General features: G+C 37.2%; 2 protein-coding genes and 1 long non-coding RNA gene across 5 annotated transcripts in view; 1 reads left to right on the forward strand and 2 right to left on the reverse strand.

The window, feature by feature from the left end:
- The window catches only part of LOC131547023 (NACHT, LRR and PYD domains-containing protein 12-like), a 41011-nt gene extending 22133 nt beyond the window's left edge, over positions 1 to 18878 (reverse strand). Inside the window, exons 1-2 of the mRNA XM_058787258.1 lie at positions 18815 to 18878; positions 16620 to 18688 (exon numbers count right to left, since the gene is read on the reverse strand). The gene's annotated coding sequence lies outside the window, so the exon portion shown is untranslated. The remainder of the gene's footprint in view (positions 1 to 16619; positions 18689 to 18814) is intronic.
- On the forward strand, positions 3290 to 8841 carry LOC131547124 (uncharacterized). Of its 2 annotated transcripts, none has more exons than XR_009272853.1 (4): positions 3290 to 4370; positions 4728 to 4822; positions 7021 to 7103; positions 7873 to 8841. It is a non-coding gene; the product is annotated as an uncharacterized LOC131547124 (long non-coding RNA). The 2 variants fall into 2 exon arrangements; XR_009272852.1 differs by having other exon boundaries at positions 3293 to 4370; positions 7012 to 7103.
- Positions 18879 to 19289: 411 nt separating the features above from the next.
- Positions 19290 to 21234, reverse strand: LOC131547093 (polymeric immunoglobulin receptor-like). Of its 2 annotated transcripts, none has more exons than XM_058787382.1 (4): positions 21102 to 21234; positions 20677 to 21009; positions 19787 to 20104; positions 19290 to 19715 (listed from the first exon to the last, which is right to left on the reverse strand). In XM_058787382.1, the coding sequence occupies exons 1-4, from the start codon at positions 21157 to 21159 to the stop codon at positions 19684 to 19686; spliced, it is 741 nt and encodes a 246-aa protein (XP_058643365.1). In that variant the 5' UTR covers positions 21160 to 21234; the 3' UTR covers positions 19290 to 19683. The 2 variants fall into 2 exon arrangements, with proteins under 2 accessions (XP_058643365.1, XP_058643375.1); XM_058787392.1 differs by having other exon boundaries at positions 19290 to 19720.
- Positions 21235 to 22040: the final 806 nt, after the last annotated feature.

Consider the following 22040-nt stretch of genomic DNA (forward strand, 5'->3'; position numbering starts at 1 on the left):
GCTTTCTGCAAGATGACATACAAGGAATGTAAACCAGTAAAGTAGGTAAAATTACAGTTTACTTGAAACGAGGGTCACTTCAAATAAGCTGGCATTTTTCTGCATGTATTTTTGTCTACAGAGGATCAAACAAACAGATTTAAAGGCTGGTTGTGCATGGTGGGTTTCAAAGAGTGTTCCTGTGTGTGTGTGTTTGTTGTTGTATTTGTATTTTATTAAAGTGTCTTCGGACGCGAGTTGAACAATAATCACTATCGCCTGGATGCAGCGCGACTCGACAAATCTCCCGTCAGTAAAATGATTCCTCGTTCTATTTCTGGCGTAATCATGCAACAACGGTTGCAAAACCCCGGGTTCTGCTGATTCGTCTGCTTGCTCCGATCCGGCGCTGCATGCATGGCAGCAGGTACTTTCAAATGCTGAAGATTCATCGTATAGACGTCGTATAGAGGTAAAGACGACGACTCATTAACAACAAAAAACGTTCGATCGAATGCGATGTTTATCAGATGCTACGATCTTTCACAGACGTCTCCGCGACGTACCTGTGCTATCTGGGTTAGGATGTAGAGCGGAAACGGCTCAAAAACTTGTGTATTGGTTAAAGACTGTAAATATTGATCAGTGAACATGGATTATGATATTGAGTGAGTTTAATGTTAGATAAATACAGAAAACAGCATAAACATAAAACATAATAATATATTTGTTAATTCAACACCTTGTCAACAATGTTGCATACCTCATTATAAGGATCACAGCTCACACAAAGTATCACACAAAATTACAAAAACAGAGATGAAAAGACAAGAAAACCTGGACTGTAGTTTGTTTTGTAAATTATTTATAAGGATTTCTGACTTGTTCAGAGCAGTTGCTCACTCCTTTCAAAAACTATTGAAGTGGATAATGTGTGATTGAGAAAAACATAAAAGGCAAATATATGAACACTGAAGAGTATCCTCTATAGGGTCAAATAAACAATTTTCCAACTCGTTCAGGAGCACTACGACCCTTTTTTTCTAAAGCTATTGAAGTGGACCATGTGTCAATGGAGAAACCTATACAAAATGTCATTAATAGGTATGAAACTTATGAAGCAAAAACTTGTACAATTGTAGCTTGGTCTTTGAGACTAAATAAAGATTTTACAATCTTCCTTGGATGAATTGATAAGTTTTTTTCCAGACCTACTGAACTGTGTAAAGGTGCCAATGAAGAAACCAATGCAACACGCTGGGAGCATACAGTAAAGCAATAACTCACACAAGAAAGAAAGAGTTGTAGTATGTTCTTTCAATTGAGCTAAACATTTTACAGTTTGTAGTAAAATGTTGCTGAACTGTGGTGTGTTATTTAATGAAAAATGAATATTATACAATGTGTACTGGGTAAGTCAGTGTCTTCCTTCAAAAGTTATTGAACTGGATGATGTGTCATTGAAGAATCCCATAGAATACAGTGATGATAGAAATTCAATATATATGTGAGGCGCAAATTATTATTATTTTTAAATATAAAATTATAGTTTTTGAAAGTGTTCACCCAAAATAAGCATCCTGTTTGCTGTCATGATTTCTGAGTACTTGTCAATAATCTGACAGAATTAGTACCATGGACAGTGATATTTTTGCAGGACTGTAAACATCAACGAATGCACATAAATTGTGATATTGTGAGACTGTAATATTAAATGAAGATGCCATAGAACAGGGACACATAAAAGTTTAGATATTCTTTTCATTGAACACCTGTAGAACAATGTTACACTGTAAAGTCTTCATCACACTTAAAACCAGAGAAACAGAGGTGAATAAAACAGCAAGACATGTGCAGCAGTATGTTCTGTAGGGTCCGAACAAGATGTTCCGACTTGCTTTGGAGCGGTCAACCCATGCTTTCAAAACCTACTGAAATAAATCATATATCATTGTTAAAACCAACACACCAACACAGTTCTTGTTCATTTTGAGGCAAATAAATAAATAAAACTGTTGTAAAATGAAGCAATTCATTATGTTCAGGAGATTCCAGGTCATTTTCCACTTGTCTGGATTGTTACCAAATTACAATTCATGTAAGTTCATTCTTTTTTCATTTCCTAAACATCTTTTCAAACACAATTATTATAATCCTATTTTTACTGTTGCTAAAGGAAAATCTATAGCATTAGAATACATCATGTGAGTGATAGCTGGTACATCTGTAGTTGGCTAAGTTGTCTGTTTGCACACAATGAAAAAATATTACAACTTTTTAGACGGTCCCTATCTTGTTTTCCACACTATGTTGGACATTCAATGGACATTCGCCAGTAAATATGCCATTTAAAAAAATGCTTGGCCATTTTGATCGATTGTTAAAAATGTAGTAGGTTGAAAAATCATGTCGCTGAATAGAATTATCAAAAAATACTTTATTGCACATTAAAACAGAAAGTTATTGAACGTGGAAGTCCGAATGTGTGAATATAAAACCAACTTTACCGCAGTAAGAGACTGTGGCTAATTTCCAACTAACTTGTTTAGCTAACGGTCACGCTAGCTATTTTTAAAATTAATATTTACGCCTTAATGCGTTTCCAGCCATTTCTCTGAGGGGAAATGTTAAAGCGGATTATTAAAGAGAAGTTTTTCACTCTTATACGGTGAGCTATTGTTGCTGTTGCTTTTTGAACTACAAATTGAGTTTTAAGTTCATTATTGAATATTAATTTAATGAGACTGTAATTTATTAATGTAATATTTTAATCCTATATGTTTATTTGTGTAAATGCTGTGTGCGCGTTGAGCTCTGCGCTAGCGGGGAGCAGAGTTGCCATGGAAACGGGGCTTTGACACAACTACTGGCGAACAGTAATCGTCTGGCTGCAGTTTTCACCGATTTCAGGTAAGTACTGTATCCCTAAACTTAATCACACAAATATTACATACTAACGTCCCTGACACGTTTCTTACTTGTTATTGACATGTTTCAATTAAATATTTATTTTATAGAAATGGCCGGTTTAGTGTCTTCAAAAAAGTCTGTTAGCATCTTAGCAGTTTTCAGGTAGGCTAACTCTAGATTGAGCTCGTGTTTATGAAACTCTGGGCTTTTAATCAAATATTCGAATAAAATAAAAATTGGACTGTGTCCTATGGTGTGACAGCAAAAATGTAGAAGAAAAAAAAAAACTACAAATAACTTGAGAAAAATGTATCTTCATTCTTAGAGTTACAAATAGCATTAGAGAGGTTTATCTTCAATGTTATATAATATTTTTATTTTTATTTTTTTGCTGTCACACCGTAGGACACATTGATATCCCAGTCAGCACGTGAGATCACACAATGATCACAGTGATATCACACCATTCTCATACGGTGATACTCACAGTGTGAGTAATATATGAGCTCATTGTGAACTCAAAAAGATGAGCGGGGTTCTTATTTCTGTCAGACATCTACAAAAGCGCTTATTGAGAATTAACAGAGATTTAGATGATGATGTTTTATTGTTTTGTTTGACATTACCATCAATGTGAGTAGTGTTTGCTTTAGTTGGGCTCTTGAACCTTTGACTTCATAACATTATATTTTTTGGGGCTGCTGTAACTGTTTGAAAAGCACATTTGTTATGGCAACGAAAACGAAAGAAAGAGATTGCAACCAGGTGATGTTGGTTTGTTGCTGATGATAACAGCGGAACCATCTCCTAGAATCAGTATGCAGTCTTTGTGAAGAGTTACTAATCTAAAGTTTTTATAATAGTTCTGTGATTATAGGACCCAGCAGTATCGTTATCATTTATTAAGGATTTTAAAAGCATAACTCACAAACATTTTGAACTACTGTGTAATTTAAACACAAATAGAGACATCAAGAATCGGTGTATGAATCTCAACAATGGTGACAGTCAAAAGCTTCATGCTGCAATGCATGCTGGGTACCTAGTCTCTGTGCAGTGAGTGCACTTTGACCTCACATTAGTATGAGCACACAGTGAGGGCGCTGTGAGGTTACACTTTTAGCTCACTGTTACCTCACATTGTGACCTCATCACGAGTATCCTGTGAGATCATGGTGACATCACTGTAGATCAAATTGTTGACTGGGATGTCAACTACCCATATGAGATATTTTGATAGCTCTGTAAAGGTTTTCCTGGCGATTTGTCAATGGGTTGTTGGAAAAGGCTTTACTGAATCGATGACATCACTTACATGGAGAGTATAATCGATTGAAAACAAGTTTTGATATTGCATGGTAAACAAATATCAATACAAATTGTTCTGTGATTTCAGGAGGACAGAAAGAAACTCTACATAACAGAAGGGAAGCTCCAAGATTTCAACATTTCTGAAGGGAGCTACTGACTTAGAAATACAGGTGAACTGAAGAAGCTGAAATATAGATCATGAAATATATTAATGTGCATTTTTCAGAATATATTTAGCCAATTTTAAGAAGGCCTTGACATCAAAACGTAAGTGACACTCAACCTAAAACTAAAAACATAGATTCTGTTATATTAAGATTATGTTGTTATTAGTAGTATAGTAGTAGAATTTGTTGTGTGTGTGTGTGTGTGTGTATGTGTGTATATATATTTGTTAATAATTGTTATATATTATTCTTTCTTTTATTTGCATTTTACTGCTGCTCTAGCTCGTTTCCTTCTAATAAACCTGGAGTTGCAAACTAAATATTGTTGGCTCTGTGACAGATTGCTTGTTTCTTTCCTAGATTCTTCAGTGCTGATGGCCTGCTGCACCCAGCAGAGTTGGAGTGAACCTACTGTCAGACAGTGGCGTACCGTGGGGTTTCAGTCAGGGCCTTCAGTAAGCAACTGTAAACTACATGTACACATTTTACACATCTCTGTTACAGCTAATGTAGCCATATGCGTAATGCACATATTATGCCGCACACAGGCTCTCAACAACAATGACTGCTGATCAACAATTTCAACAGTAGGCTAGATTAGGGTGGGTTAAATGCAGAGTAAATTTCCCTACATCATGGTCAGTAAAAGTAATCCGCCAATACACACATTCACATCACTCTAAAATGACAACGTGCCCAAAGCAGCAAAACTGTACAAATGCTGGACATCCACACACCACACCACAGTATTATCAACGCACCATGTACACCTCCATAACAATGTGCATGATACAATACTCATCAAATAATAAAGCACTCACCTGTCACTTGTAAATAAAGTCCCTGGGTCTATCATTCCATGCCTCTTTACTTGGATTAAAAAGTAAACACGTCAACAAAATAACTTGTGCTCGGTGCTAGCTGTTAGCCACTCATAGCACATAGGGCGCATAAAAACTTTGCTGGCCTTTGTTAGCGAATTCAGTTTGGGTGTAGGTCTTCCTTTCTCAGTTATTCTCGTTTGTCTGCAAAAGAGAGACTTGAAAAGGTGTTTTTAGTAGCTAGGCAACAAGATCTGGTGTAGGCGCCGGTGACTGCAGCTGTCATTTTCTTTTCATTGAATTTCACTTTCATACCTTGGAAATCCTTGACTAAAAGGGCGGTATAATGCTGGGGGTAGCACTGGGCACGTCACTAGACCCAGAGGGTGGGCTGTCATTCAGCTTCAAAATTTGATTGGCTGATGATTCTGTCACTAATGCTTGTACACTGTCAGAAAAAATGTGCAAAATGTGTACCTTCAGGGGTACAATGGCTTGTCAAAATAACCTTTTTTTCTCTCCTCCAGTTGATTCCATCCAAGGCTGTGGCTGAAGTCATATGTTCTTGTGTTTCTCTTTTCTTCAATGATGCTGCTTGTTAGGTGTTCATCACTAATGCACAATCATCATTTAATCATCTCATTAACTTTAACTCTTTGAGGACTTGGGATTTGACTTGAGACTTGCTTGTGACTTGAAAGGAATGACTTGGTCCCACATCTGCTAATTAGCAAATCCAGGTGATTGGAACAAAATACTGAGGAGGATTTTTACCTTTAAAAAAAGGTGCAAATTTGTCCTTTTAAGGGTACTGCCCCAGTGACAAGCCTTTTGTACCTTTTGATGGCAAATTTGTACTCCATACAGCACATTAAAAAGGCCAGAATGTTGTTTATCACATTTATTAAACATTCAAAACTATTAAATTCTCACATTTTTCACAGGATTGTTTAAAATAACAATTAAAAAGACAGGCATACTTTAATACATTCGCTTTATGTTTAAAAGTTATTATCTTGATTCTCCGAATAATTAATAAAATGTCAATATGTCAATACTGTTCAGAACTAGTCAGTAAAGATGTACGTACGTGGGCTCTTAAATATATTTGGTTATTTTGTGCATCTCTTCCGAATAACCAACAACTCATGAAAATGATTATCTTGCTATGTTTAATCTATTTTGGGTGACCGTTTCATACATTTTGGCTTACTTTTTGTCACACAAGTGATTGTACCTTTATTTGGGGATTAAATGGTCCAAACATGGACCCTCTGACAGTTGGAAACATATTTGTACCTTCTTTACACTTAAATGGTACATATGAGTACCCTAAGGTGCAACTATGACCCATTGAGGGTACAACTTCACCATTTGTACCCTAAGTGTTCACAAACAGACCCCAACCGTACCCTTTTTTCTGACAGTGTAACTGGGTATCTCGGAGAAAGAATAAACATTGTTCTTTTACATATATTACCAACATTGTAACAATACAAAATGGACTGAAAATGTTTTAGCTTACCCTTTAATAATGTTGAAGGATAATGTTTAACTGAACACAAAACTAGAGACTTGTTTAGTAAGATTTTATCTGAACATAAGTGACACTCGACCTAAAACTAAAAACATAGATTCTGTTATCTTAAGATTATATTATTAGTAGTATTAGTTATATATGTATATGTTATTATATTGCTATATATATTATTCTTTCTTTTATCTGCATTTTACTGCTGCTCTAGCTCGTTTCCTTCTAATAAATCTGGAGTTGCAAACTAAATATTGTTTGCTCTGTGTCAGATTGCTTGTTTTGTTCCTAGATTCTTCAGTGCTGATGGCCTGCTGCACCCAGCAGAGTCCGTGTGAACTCCTGTAAGACAACATCACCAAGATGCTATAAACCGCAGGACTAGTAAGTAAAGTCTCGAACATACACACTGTTTCATAAGTTTGGGTTGGTATGATTATTTTGTTTTTTTATGTTTTTTTTAAGTTTCTTATGCCAACCACAGTTTAATGTATGAAATTATTACAATTTACTACAATTTAAAATAACTGTTTTCTATTTGAATATATTTGGAGAAATAATTTATTCCTGTGATGATAAAGCTGAATTTTGTGTCACATGATCCTTCAGAAATCATTCTAATTCTTATCAGCGTTGAAAACAGCTGTGCTGCTTCATTTTTCCAGGATTCTTTGGTGAATAAAGTTTTAAAACAGTACAGCATTTGACATTGATAATAATCAGAAATGTTTCTTGAGCAGCAAATCAACGTATCAGAATGATTTCTGAAGGATCATGTGACACTGAAGACTGGAGTAATGAATGTTCTGCTTTGATCACAGAAATAAATTACATTGCATAATATGCAGAAAACTGTTGTTAAATAGTTTTTACTTCATTTTGATCAAATAAATGCAGCCTTTGTGAGCAGAAGAGACTTCTCTCAAAGACGTAAAAAAATCTTACTGACCCCAAACATTTAACAGTAGTGTAAATTACAAATATGATGTTCCACCCACTTAAATATACTGTGGCATGTGTAGTCCATTAAAATACATGTTTTAACCAAGTATTCACACAACACATCTGATAACCTTGCACTCCAGTTATAGGTCTGAATAATATGAACAGCAGCTAAAAACTTTCTTCTTTTGATTTCCTGTTTCTATCTTAGGATGCCCATCCTGAGGTTACTAGAGATGAAGCCAGCTCCAGTTTGGATCCAAACTCACTTGTGAAGATGCCAACGCTCACAAAGACTACAGATGACGGCAACTGTACATGGACACACAAAACACTGGACACACAAAACAAATATTATCCTTATATTGCCTATAAGGGTAAGTTTGACGATTTTCAATCCGCTATTGTATTATTGCAATGTCTGTAATATCTGTAAATGAACAATATTTACTCTTTCTCTGAGTTATATGGACCCTATTTGTCCCCTTTTATTTGTAAGCAGCACTTCGCAAGATGACGCAAAATGAAATGAGTTTTGACAAAATGACACAAACACTTTTGCAGCATCTAAATGAAAAAATGCTGTTTTGCATCAGTTTTGCTGACAAATACACTGGGTATCTTGGAAAAAAGAATAAACATTGTTCTTTTACATATGTTACCAACATTGTAACAATACAAAATGGACTGAAAATTGTTGAACTTACCCTTTAATAATGTTGAAGGATAATGTTTAACTGAACACAAAAATAGAGATTTTAAATAAAAATATTTTAGAATTTTTATCATGCTATTTAAAATTTTTAACTGCTTATTTATTGTTTTCCTGGTTTTTAATTTGTGTTTATGCAACTGTTGTATTATTGTAACTCAGTTTTTGCCGTGAAGATAGCCTTCGATGCTGACAGCACAGAACACATGACCTGTTTTATGAACTACTGTCATATGGACATTATTTTGTTGCCAGAAGATGGTCTTCCCCAGTGAGTCTCAGTCACCTCTGGCTGATTAAAGGATGTTTTTAAATTGTAACCTTGAAATATGCATATTCTGTAAACCTACTTTGAAATGAGAAGTATTGTGAAAAGTGCTATACTTATACAATATTTAACCATGGTTTTACTATAGTAAAACTGTAGCAAGCATGATTATAGTAACCATGTGTTTTTTTTATTTTTGAAACCATGGTTTCGATGTCATATTCTACTATAGTAATATTGTAGTAATACTTCAGTAAAACAGGTAACTATGACTATAGTAACCATAGTTTTTGAAATCATGTTTTTATTGCTATGGTTTTACTGCAACAGTCATAGTTAAACCATGGTTACTGTAGTAAAACTATGGTAGATTTTATTTTTACTATGGTTTTACTACTTTAAATGCTATAGTAATGGTTATTTTTGTACTGACTATGGTTTTACTGCAACAGTCATAGTTAAACCATGGTGATTGTAGTAAAATTATGGTTGATTTTGAGTTTCCCAGATAGCAAAATCCCAGCAAACAATGGCGGTCCACCAGCGTTTTTTGGGCGGCACAAATTCAGCGGCTTAAAGGGTTAGTTCGCCCATTTAAGACATGAAGTTGTATGCAATCCTTACCAGCACTATAGTGCATACACACTGACCCACCCTTTAGTCACCTCCCTGGTCAGAGTTCTGGCCGCTGGAAGTTTTTCAAGATAGTACTCCCGGTTAGTTTCCGGGGCCTCAAAACTGTGCGTTTTTACGTGAAAAAAGTATTTGCGTTTCAAAGCTTGAATAATTTACATCACAAAAAACATGCCTGACAAAATTCATACCTCAGTTTTAATCGGCACTATTTTCTTTCCATTTCTATCAATCCACGCTGCTGTCAACGTCAACAGTGCGCACGTTCAGATCAGCTGTTGATAGCACGACTCGCTGACAACATGTCTGACTACGAAACTTCTGATGACGAAACCAATTTTAGCACAATGTCAGACAGAACAGATGATGATGAAAGTAATTTTCAGCTTGTTTACCGTACAGTTTAGACATTGGATCATGAAGTTAGTAAATAGAGCTTACCCGTGGTACTGGTACAGCAAAACTCTTTAAAATCAATTTTTTTCTTTTTCCTCCTTGGTTGGGGATGTAATCGTCTTCGCTGAAGTGAGCACTGCACACACGGAAATCCTTGATTCTCGATATTTTAGCTCCCGCAGAGTAGCCGATGGCAACCAGCCTCGTAGCTATATCCGAAACTGGAAAACGATGGAATCTGAACGGTGATCCCGGCACATTATTGTGGTCACAGCCTGGGAATTTACAAGTTCGCACCATTGTTCATTTTCTACTTTTTATGTCGTTGTCATTCGATTGTGTAAACACTATGGAACAGCTGATCTGAACGTGCGCACTGTTGACGTTGACAGCAGTGCGGATTGATAGAAATGGAAAGAAAATAGTGCCGATTAAAACTGAGGTATGAATTTTGTCAGGCGTGTTTTTTGTGATGTAAATTAATCAAGCTTTGAAACGCAAATAATTTTTTCACGTAAAAACGCACAGTTTTGAGGCCCCGGAAACTAACCGGGAGTACTATCTTGAAAAACTTCCAGCGGCCAGAACTCTGACCAGGGAGGTGACTAAAGGGTGGGTCAGTGTGTATGCACTATAGTGCTGGTAAGGATTGCATACAACTTCATGTCTTAAATGGGCGAACTAACCCTTTAATACGGTCGGACCACCGTGGCTGGGCCTCCGTGCAGATGGGAGTTTTACTTACTCAAACATGTTCTGAGGGCAGAAAGGAAAATGATTGGTTCACAGATTCAACCAATGAAATTGAAGCAGAGGCGGGGTCAGGAAATTTGAACGTGCGTGTGTGTGGAGGAGGGAATACATCAGACAGATACGTTACTGACGCTTCGTGGGAGGCATTTATAACAAGGTAAGTGAATTTATTTACCATGTATTTTAATGAAACAAACAAAAAAAAAAAAACATCTCAAACCTTTAGTGAGATAATTAGCGAACAAAGATGCACAGAACAAATAGTATGCATTTTCATTAGACTGCTTCATCAGTCGATCGCACCAAAGCTGCTAATGAGGTAACTGGAGTAAAACATGCTTTTCCAATGCTACCGCGCTATCTGTGAAACCGATATGAGCGACAACATAACTAGTTCAAATCTCCATGACATTTCATCAGTCAGTTAGCGTTAGCATTAGCATTAGTACTGCTCTCAGGGCAGAAGTACTCAATATTCATATTACTGTTCTTTTTACTGAACTATGCGCTGCTCTTGGGGCAGGAGTACTTAATATTCATATTACTGTTATTTTTACTGAACTATGTGCTGCTCTCAGGGACTTGGGTAAAGTTGGTTTCATATTCGCACATTCACAACATTCACAACATTTCCGCGTTCAATAACTTTCTAATTATATGTGCAAAACATGTTTCTTTTGCAAATTCGATTCAGCGACATCATTGTCAACCTACTAGCTTTTTTTCACAATCGAACAAAATGGCCAAGTATTGTTTTAATGGCATATTTACTTGCGAATGTCCGCTGAATGTCCAATGTAGAGCGGTAAGCAAGATAGCCCTGCTGGAAAAACCAGCATAGACCAGCAAGCTGGTCATACCAGCAAGACCAGCATATGTTGTGTTTTGGTGCTGGTATGCTGGTGACCAGCAACTTGGGTAAAGTTGGTTTGATATTCGCACATTCGGACTATTGCATTCAATTGCTTTGTTAACCGCACTACATTGGACATTCAGCGGACATTCGCAAGTAAATATGCCATTAAAACAATACTTGGCCATTTTGTTCGATGGTGAAAAAAAGGTAGTAGGTTGACAATGATGTCTCCGATTAGAATTTGCAAAAGAAACATTTTTTGCACATATAATTAGAAAGTTTTTGAACGCGGAAATGTCGTGAATATTGTGAATGTGCGAATATAAAACCAACTTTACCCAAGTGACCAGCATGGGATGCTGGTGGTACGCTGGTGACCAGCATGGGATGCTGGTGGTACGCTGGTGACCAGCATGGGATGCGGATGCGGTTGCCGGACTCTTGTGAATTACGGGAGTGAATGACGCGCTAGAATCGGCCCGAGTACGCTGGCCCGAGTCCGGTTGCCGAAACTGAGCCGACACTGCCGGCATCAGGCCACAATCACGCCAGCATAGATTATACAATTAGTCTGGATACCAAATGGAAATGTATATGAAACACAAACCAATATTAATTTAATTAATAACAACAACAACAAAATTTACCAAAACAATATTATATATATATGGGACATCCCATAGGCGTAATGGTTTTTATACTGTACAAACTGTATGTGCTATTGTCCTACACCAACCCTACACCTAAACCTACCCCTTACAGGAGACTTTCTGCTATTTCAAATTTTCAATACACTCCACTCCGTGTGATTTATAAGCGTTTTGAAAAGTGGGGACATGGGGGAATGTCCTGAAAAGTCACCTTCTCCTTGTAATACCTGTCATAACCTTGTCATTATACACATCTATGTCCTGATTTGTCACAAAAATGCAGTAGCCCTTCACTGCAGAACATTTTTTTTTTTTTTTTTTTCATTAAGCTTTAGTTGTTATTATAGCGCTTTAACAAACTTAATTTTGAGCTTAATTTTGTTAAATGTTTAGTTACAATTTGTTGTGCGTTTTAGTCATTTTTTTTTTTTTTATATATCTATATAGTTTTAGTGTTTAGTATAAGTTAATGTTTTTTTTAAGTAATGAATTTGTTTATTTTACTTTATTGTATTTTTTAAATGTATTTTATTTATTTATTTATTCATTATTATTATGTTTTGTTTTTTGATGTGAAGACAAACTCCTTCATTCTGGCACATTCATACATGACCCTGTCGATCATTCATTCACAATGACTTGGATTGGAGTGATTATAACTTGGCACTATTGAAAGAAAAAATAAATATGTATTTAATCATATTTGAGTGATGCATATTAGCAGGTACAGGGTTTATGCAGATTTTATGAAGGTAAAGAAAAATGTAAGATTTAAGGGATAAACTGAATGCAGCATGCCAATATGGTCTCTAAATGCAAATTAATAACACTTCAAAGTTTGAAAATACAACTTTCAACAGATCTCCATTACTTTTTCATTCTTTTAACAAAGTGTGTAACTAAATAACATTTACTGAACCTTCTGATCACACTTCAATAAACCGATGCTCTTCCTCAGTATTTCTGTCTTGTTTTGCAGTGCACTTTATACAAAGTCTTGTTTTCTGAGAAACTGATCAAAATAAAGTGATTTCACGATCAAAACGAACAAATATCTGCCAATGGGCTCAGAAAAATCTCATTAATTCAAAGGGAAAAAACTTCATTTTGTTCAATTTCAAGGAAAACAGGACTTAATATGTGACCCTGGACCACAAAACCAGTCATAAGGGTAATTTTTTTTAGATTATTTTACATTTAACTATTTGACAACAACTATTTGAAAATCTGGGGAAGAAACTGTTCTTGTGCCTGGCTGTCCTGGTGTGTGTGTGTGTGTGTGTGTCAGTCTGGTATATGTGGCACAAGTTTGCCTATTTAAACATGAAGCTGGTTTTCCTAACTTAGCATAAAGACCAGGTAGGAAGAAAAAGTAATCACAAAAAAAATATTAGAAGAAATGTAGCAGGAACATTATTACACTATTCACATAATATGTTGTGTAATTAAATAATTAAAATATCAACAAATACATAACTTACTACAAAATACATAACTTTTAAAACAGATCAGATAATGCAAGTCTGTTAAATAAATAAATAAATAACTGCTGCATGACATATATTTAATGAACCTAAATAAAAAAAAATTGAGAAAATGTTTGACAGTCAGCTTAAAAAATATATACTTACAAAGCCAAAGCTTGTGCTGTGCTGTGCTGTGGTGTGCTGAGGTGTGCTGTGCAGCAGCTACTGACACACAAACAAAGGGGAGCAAAAGAAAAAGCCTCACTCAATATCAGATAATGTTTGTACAAACTGAACATGGCAAATCCAAGATGCAGGATGACTGCTTGACTGATCACTTACAACAATCGGATGACAATCTGAAAAAAGAATAAATATTTTCATTTTTGAAAATAATTATAACTTTACTTGAATATGACTTTTATTTGCATACATGTTTTACTTTTATTGTAATTATTTGTTATTAAAAAGCAGAAATATTATTATTTTTACTATTATTATCTCATAAGGATAGGCTACATTGGCTTGTGTGAGTCTTCTGTCTCTCGCTCGCTCTACCACACACGCTGAGAGAGAGAGAGAGAGAGAGAGAGAGAGAGAGCGTTCAGTGTGCGTCAGTGTCGCTCGCTCTCACTCAGACAAATCTGTGAGACAACACTGATTAAATGTGAAAATATTAATTGTAAATGGCTACATTTTTTTAAACTAACGTTACCTTGACCGACATGAATGTGAAACGAAAGGAGGTTTTCTCAATTCTAGCAGATCTGCGCAAATGACGTCACACAGAACGGCATTAACGGTAATTAACGGTAATTAACGGAGCTGAAGAGCGGGCCGTACAAAATAAAGACGGAACGGCTCGTTTGAACAGTGAACAGTAGGCTTATGGTACATTTAAATGACAGGCCGTCGATTTTATACTTGTGTACACAAAAAATACTTTACCTCGTGAAAGCTCCCATCAGGCGATGTCCGTCAGAGTCCGGCTGTGCGCGTCACGTGACGACCGCAGCTTATATAACCTCCGGTTCTTTCGCGGGCTTTGCACGTGAGGTGTCAAATAGTTAAAGTTACATTTATATCTATTGATTTTTTTTTTTTTTTTGCCAGGAAAAATATAACATGAGGTAATGATTGTAGCCTACATCTTAGATTATTTAAAAAATAAAAATTAAAAATTAAATAAAAAGAAAAAAATTACACACACACACACACACACACACACACACACACGTTTGTTTTTGTGAAAAGTGGGGACATCCCATAGGCGTAATGGTTTTTATACTGTACAAACCTACACCAACCCTACACCTAAACCTACCCCTTACAGGAGACTTTCTGCTATTTCAGATTTTCAATACACTCCACTCTGCGTGATTTATAAGCGTTTTGAAAAGTGGGGACATGGGGGAATGTCCTGAAAAGTCACCTTCTCCTTGTAATACCTGTCATACCCTTGTCATTATACACATCTATGTCCTGATTTGTCACAAAAATGCAGTAGCCCTTCACTGCAGAACAAAGGCGCATACACACACACACACACACACACACACACACATATATATATATATATATTGTTACAGTTATTAATAATAAAGTTTCACTCACTGATTTGAGAAGATTTGCTGTGGTACTTTTATTTGGACATAATAAAATCACTATTATAACATCTGAAATCATATTTTGTAAAAGTTTACCACTTCTTACTGAGGTATCAGTTTTTGCAATCACACACAGTCAGAAAGTGTCAATTTAGATTAAGGGAACATTTTTAAATTATAAGCAAAGTCCATTTGAGGTCAGCCTAAAAATTAATAGAAATATTAAAATAATAATAAAATTGAATAAATAACTTTGACAGGCAAAAGGTTTACAACTTTAAAGTATTTTGTTTAAAAATATATATTTTTGTAATTTTATAATTCAGCCTAATTGATTGATTGTGTGTGTACAGTTTTATTTTTTTATTTTTAATTGTGGGGACCAAATATTCAGATAAGGAGTAAAACCTGAATTTTTGACATTTTAGGACTGAGACTTCTGGCCCACAGTCGGGCTGAATGTGGCTAAATGTGCCGTTTCTCAACCAGAATCGGGCCAGATCCACAGATCCAAAACCTAGCCAAATCTGGCAACCATTACTGTGCCAGGCCGGACCTGGCTCAATTCTGGCAAGCCGCTGCCGAGTGAGCCGACACTCAGCCGCATTCGGCCTGATTCCGATGCTGAGATGCTGGTGACCAGCATCACCAGCAAGACCAGGCTGGTAGACCAGCATCACCTGCAAGAACAGGCTGGTAGACCAGCATCACCAGCAAGACCAGTAGACCAGCATCACCAGCAAGACCAGTAGACCAGCATCACCAGTAAGACCAGTAGACCAGCATCACCAGCAAGACCGTGCTGGTAGACCAGCATCACCAGCAAGACCGTGCTGGTTGACCAGCATCACCAGCAAGACCATGCTGGTAGACCAGCATCACCAGCAAGACCATGCTGGTTGACCAGCATCACCAGCAAGACCATGCTGGTTGACCAGCATCACCAGCAAGACCATGCTGGTAGACCAGCATCACCAGCAAGACCATGCTGGTTGACCAGCATCACCAGCAAGACCATGCTGGTTGACCAGCATCACCAGCAAGACCAGTAGACCAGCATCACCAGCAAGACCAGGCTGGTAGACCAGCATCACCAGCAAGACCATGCTGGTTGACCAGCATCACCAGCAAGACCATGCTGGTAGACCAGCATCACCAGCAAGACCATGCTGGTTGACCAGCATCACCAGCAAGACCATGCTGGTTGACCAGCATCACCAGCAAGACCATGCTGGTAGACCAGCATCACCAGCAAGACCAGTAGACCAGCATCACCAGCAAGACCATGCTGGTTGACCAGCATCACCAGCAAGACCAGTAGACCAGCATCACCAGCAAGACCATGCTGGTTGACCAGCATCACCAGCAAGACCAGTAGACCAGCATCACCAGCAAGACCAGGCTGGTTGACCAGCATCACCAGCAAGACCAGTAGACCAGCATCACCAGCAAGACCATGCTGGTCCACCAGCTAAACCAGCAGCAAACCAGCATATACCAGCACCAAACCAGCATAGACCAGCATAAACCAGCATGGGAATTACGCTGGTCTATGCTGTTTTTTCCAGCAGGGAATACTAGTTACAAACGAGTTAAGAAATAATAAACACGCGGTACCTGTCCCGCAGCTCTCTGGTGCTTCCATTAGTTTCACTTTATATCGTGTCTTCCCCTACAAGCCTCTTTCTCACAGAGGACGACCCGTCAAGAACTGCGCTTTCGCTTTCGACCTGCAGGGGGCGCCGATATTCCACTGTCACACTGTTTAGGTGCGCATCGAAAATACTCGAATATTAAGTATATTCAACTGTGCATATACATGAAGCAGGAAATGTTAAGTACAATTTTTATTGATTAGCAGTTTTTTGTTTTTTTTTCATGAATAATTAATGATGAGACTGCAGAGCAATATTGGGATCTACTGAATTAAGGCTAATCATCAACAAATACCCATCAATAAATTGCCTTATCTTGCTATGCCTTTTTTTTAAAGGCTGGTGAAATAGGGGCCTTATATATGTGTGAGATTACTGACTACAGCAATAACTTAATCAGTCTAAATTATAAAGATATATCCAAACAGTATTCACACACTTAGATGAAAATGTGATATATATCCCAGTCAACACGTGAGATCATGTGATGATCACAGTGACATCACGCCATTCTCATACAGTGATCCTCACAGTGTGAGTAATATATGAGCTCATTGTGAATTCAAAATGATGAGCAGGTGGAGAGGAGGCAGTTCAAATATCAGTCGCTGGGGGACATTCTACTTCCTGTTTCTCAACACTATCACAGAGATATCACAGTGCTCTCACATGATGAGCTCATGAGTGCACACCCAGCTAACAGATTTCTGTTATAAGAACCTTCTCCAAACATACAACTGACTTCCAGACACAGCCTTCGATGAAATCAACTGAAATAAAAGAATACATTAAATCTCTCATGATCTCAGCAGAGAATGATTAAACAACTCCACAAACAGCATCACCAGCTCCACTCATTACTAACCAGACTGACTTTATTTCTGATATCTACAAAAGTGCTTATTGAGAATTAGATGTTTTATTGTTTCGTTTGACGTTACCATCAAAGTGATTAGTGTTTGCTTTAGTTGGGCTCTTGACCCTTGACTTTATAACATTATATTTTTTTTGGGCTGCTGTAACTCTGTTTGTAAAGCATATTTGTTATGGCAAGTAACACCCAAAAGAGACTGCAACCAGGTAATATTGGCTTGTTGCTGATAACAACAAAATCATCACTTAGATTCAGTATGCAGTCTTTGTGAGGAGTTATTAATCTGAGTGTTTTAATTATAACAGCTTTTTGATTATACAGTATAGGGTCAAACAGTGTAACATATGAATGTTTTTAAAAGCATAAGTCACAAACATTTTGAATTATGGTGTCATTTAAACACAAAGAGAGACAATGGTGACAGTCAAAAGCTTCATGCTGCAATGCATGCTGGGTACCTAGTCTCTGTGCAGTGAGTGCACTTTGACCAAATTGTTGACTGGGATATATATATATATATATTTGCACAGTTATTGATATTTAGACTGGAAGGGCATGGATAACAGCAACTATATCAAAAATATTAATTAGATCACACAGACATTTCAACCTGTCAGTTACTCTTTGTTAAACTACTTTTCATTCTGATTTTAACTTGAACTTTTATTAATGCACCACATTGCTTTTCTCCACTCATTTAATTTGTCACTATGTACTGCAATACTAAAGGACTTGTGGGTATGAATAAATAACAGAAAAACAGTAATGTAACCAAACGTATGTCAAACAATCTTATCTCTCAAATACTAACTTATCCAAAATAATGTTAAGGCCACAGGTTTAAAATCACAAAGTGAGTGAGAAGCATTCTCAGTTTGGTGTGATTCAGGTTTAACGTGGTCTCCGTGAATGTCCTCTGTCTTTTATGGTCTAACAGTTGCATAGTCACATGTTTCCTGCCCATCAGAAGTCCTGTCTGAAAGATGTGTAGCTGTAAATTTGATGCTGGAGTAAGTGAGATTGTCAGAGGGGCTGCTGGGTAATTGTGCTAGAGCATAAACAGAGGCGTCATGTTCAGCAAATCCTGGAAGGACCAGACTATGGTCAGGATGATCAAGTGTGCGGATGTCTTCATAATCACAGTCCGTTTGTGTGGCCTGAAGAGAAGAAAAAAACAAAACAAAAACACCAGAGTAAAAACAAATGGTTTAAGACTGGAAATAATGATTAGATCCACAAACAAGTGATTTAGTTAACTCAAACAGACACATGATGGAGCTCACTTCTCTAGTTTCTCCATTGGGCAGATTCGGGCCATGAATAACATCTTTGGGCTGCGTTCCTGTTTTTTGACACATGAATTTTTGGATTTGTGACCAGACCTTTCTTTTGACACAACATGCTGCTTAGTGACACTGAAGTCCAGTTTGACTATGAAAATACCGTGATTCACTATGGCAAATGAGAATAAAAATGGTTGCTGTGAGAAAGACAGTTACCTTCTTTCTTCTGCCTCCATCTTAAGTAAATGAACAATGAGAATCCAAGCCCTGTCAGTATCCCAATGACCACCACCATGATGATTGGTGTGAAACCTTACAAAACAAACAACAACATCTAGTAAATGTCTCTAAATGTCCTGTTTTACATGCAACTTGAGAAACAAATGCTTCTAGACATTCAGTTTCTCAGAATTTATCGCACCTTGTTGTGGTTTTGGTGACCCTGCATTAGCAGATGATGAGAAAACATTAACACTGATGATGCTGATGATGGTGGTGGTAATGATGATGATGAAGATGTGTTGGTTTTGTCAGATGCAGTATCTGCTGTCACTGGTTTTCTGGTGTGGAATGAAGCTGTTGTTGTTGTTGTTGGTTTAGATGGCATCATCTCTGATGTAACTGACACAAATAATCATTGGGTTTAATGCATGACAGCCCATGCAGCTATTTCTAGATATGATGACAACAGAAACTATTTAAGATGCTTTTTATATACTGAGCATGCATTTCAGAATAAATATACAGAGTTTCATTTCTATGGTCAGTGGCAAAAGGTCATGTGACACTTGTACTTCCCCCTGACACAGCTGTTATTGACGCTTCACTGATGTCGAGGGTGTGGAGGAAACTCAGCAGCTCTCGTGTGATCAGTGATGTGTGTTCAGCATCTTCACTACTTCTATACTAAGAACAAATGATTTAGTTTTTTATGTCTCTAAACATAATATTAAATGTCTGATGTCATCTTACCAGCAGAAATGTTCAGATCAGTGACTGAAATCCACTTGTTCTTGCTCTCTTGTCCTCTCTGTACAGCTCCACACCAGTATATCCCAGAATCCTCTTCTGTCAGATCAGTGATGTTCACAGTGAAAACTCCTGCAGATGCATCATCTCTCAGAGAGAATCGTCCATTACTGTTGTTCTCTGATGAAACTTTGATAGCTGATTTCTCACAGAGAGACGTGCTGCTTTCTTTACAGATGAATTTGACATCATTCTTCAGTTCACTTTCATAATGACATATAATATTCAGATGCTCTCCAGTCACACCAGACACTCGGGACACTAAATCAGAGCATTAAAAACAATTAAGTATGTACAATGCCAATATTGTTGGTTTAATCAGAAACTAGTCAGAATATAATGTCAGCTCTTTCTGCTTTACATTCATTGACACTGTTTTCACTGGCTGCTCCGCTCAGAAACACTGATAATGTCATGAATGTAAAATGAAAAAGACCTTGACCTTTAGAATCACTAAATGTCAACCGATACTGCAACTCTTTGAAAAGCTGCTAAATGTAAGTGATTTTAAAGAATATAAGGCTGATGGCTGAAATATATATTTTAAAAACAAATAAGTCTGAGAGTTTGAGTTGTGTAGTTATTCTTTCTGTTTTTGAATTAACTCTTTCTTCTCAAAGAAACTGAATGTCATGTTGGCAGGAAGTGATGCGGGTCAGTATTTTTGTTGTGTGTGGTGTGAACACTCGCTCTTCACCATCTGCAGAGGATGCTGTGGTTTCTGATATCTCGTTACATCTTTCAGCACATACAACACTGGCATACATGCAAACAGACCTCTGACATATTAGTTTGTTCATATATGAGCACACATACAGTATACTCTGACTTACCATGTTTAATTTCCAGATGAATCTGTGTAAAGTCATCTAAATTTCCAACTCCTGTCTTAACTCCACACCAGTATTTGCCTCGATCCTCTGTTCTCAGATCAGTGATGGTGACGGTGAAGATCTGAGCTGATTTGTTGTCATTCAGAGAGAATCTCTCGTCTTTAGCTGCTGATTCAGATTCAACAACTTTATCTTTAAACACTCTTAGACATTCTCCTCTGCAGAGATACTTCTTATATTCCTTATATCCAGACTCATATGGACACTGTATCTCAACTTTCCCTCTTTCATGTGCAGTGAAAGTCAAGATCTCACTCGTCTCACATGCCAAGACTATAAAAACATGAAGAGAGAGAAACAGCTCAGTGCAAACACGGACCTGATTGAGAACAGACAGACTGTTAGAGAGACAGAATAACTCTCACCTGACATGAGGAGCAGCAGGTTAAAGATGAGGAGTTTATCGTCACAGATCTGGATCATTCTGCTTTATCTGTGTGGAGCTGGTGGTCTCTATTAATAAAGAGCTCAAGCTCTCTCTCTCTGTGTCTCTCTCTCGCTCGCTCCTCCTCTTTATGAAATAGGCCTACAGTGTCTGTAGCAGGAGCTCCCTCTATCTCCCTCTATAGTCGCTGACACTGATCATAGCCAAGAGACATAAGCAAATGCATTGTACAGTGTGTAACCTGCATATGAGACCACTTGGTGTCAGTATGGTCCAGTTATTACTTTGACATTGTATACTACCAAAGTGCATATTTATTCATTCATTCATATAATTGATCATGCAAATATGACTTCTGAATTAAAAGTTACCTTTATGATTATTGTTTAATTCAATTTGCATATTATCTCTTCATGTGGAGTTTATTGGAAAAAGTGAGACAATTCCATAGTGTACAGATGCTTGTACCTTCACTTATATAAGCCTACAAACATGCTTGTCGTATAGGGTATGGGGGGCAAGTCTCTTTTAAAACCGTAATTTTCATTTATGGAATAATGAGATTAGAAGACCAAACTCTGTGCAAAATAAACTTGGATGAACAACAGTTCAATATTTCCTCAAATAGCAGTCATCGGGGTCCAAGCTCCAATGGCTGTAGATGAGGCGATAATTGGCATATATCTTTCCAAATGCAATGGTGTACTTTCTCACAGCAGCATAATATGTTTTGAAGCTTCAAAACCTTTATGAAACATTTGTTTTGAAGCAGTGAATTGGAGCATGTCTCAAAATGCGAAACGTGTTTTCTGTAAAGGAGTCAGTTACGTCATAATTCTGTCGAAATGTTTTGAAATTTTAATGGTTCAGCCCAAGGGGTCGATGATCTCTGTGAATCCATGAACCAGTGTTCATGGTT

This window comes from Onychostoma macrolepis, chromosome 01 (genome assembly GCF_012432095.1).
Source record: "Onychostoma macrolepis isolate SWU-2019 chromosome 01, ASM1243209v1, whole genome shotgun sequence".
NCBI classification, from domain to species: domain Eukaryota; kingdom Metazoa; phylum Chordata; class Actinopteri; order Cypriniformes; family Cyprinidae; genus Onychostoma; species Onychostoma macrolepis.

What these genes read in the sequence shown, in the direction of transcription:
- LOC131547093 (XM_058787382.1), bottom strand. Translation starts at nt 21,159, where the DNA reads ATGATCCAGATCTGTGACGATAAACTCCTCATCTTTAACCTGCTGCTC. An exon ending in CCTGCTGCTCCTCATGTCAG is followed by an intron (nt 21,010 to 21,101) that starts GTGAGAGTTATT and finishes ATGTTTTTATAG; the next exon opens with TCTTGGCATGTGAGACGAGT. An exon ending in TGATCTGAACATTTCTGCTG is followed by an intron (nt 19,716 to 19,786) that starts GTAAGATGACAT and finishes TTCTTAGTATAG; the next exon opens with AAGTAGTGAAGATGCTGAAC.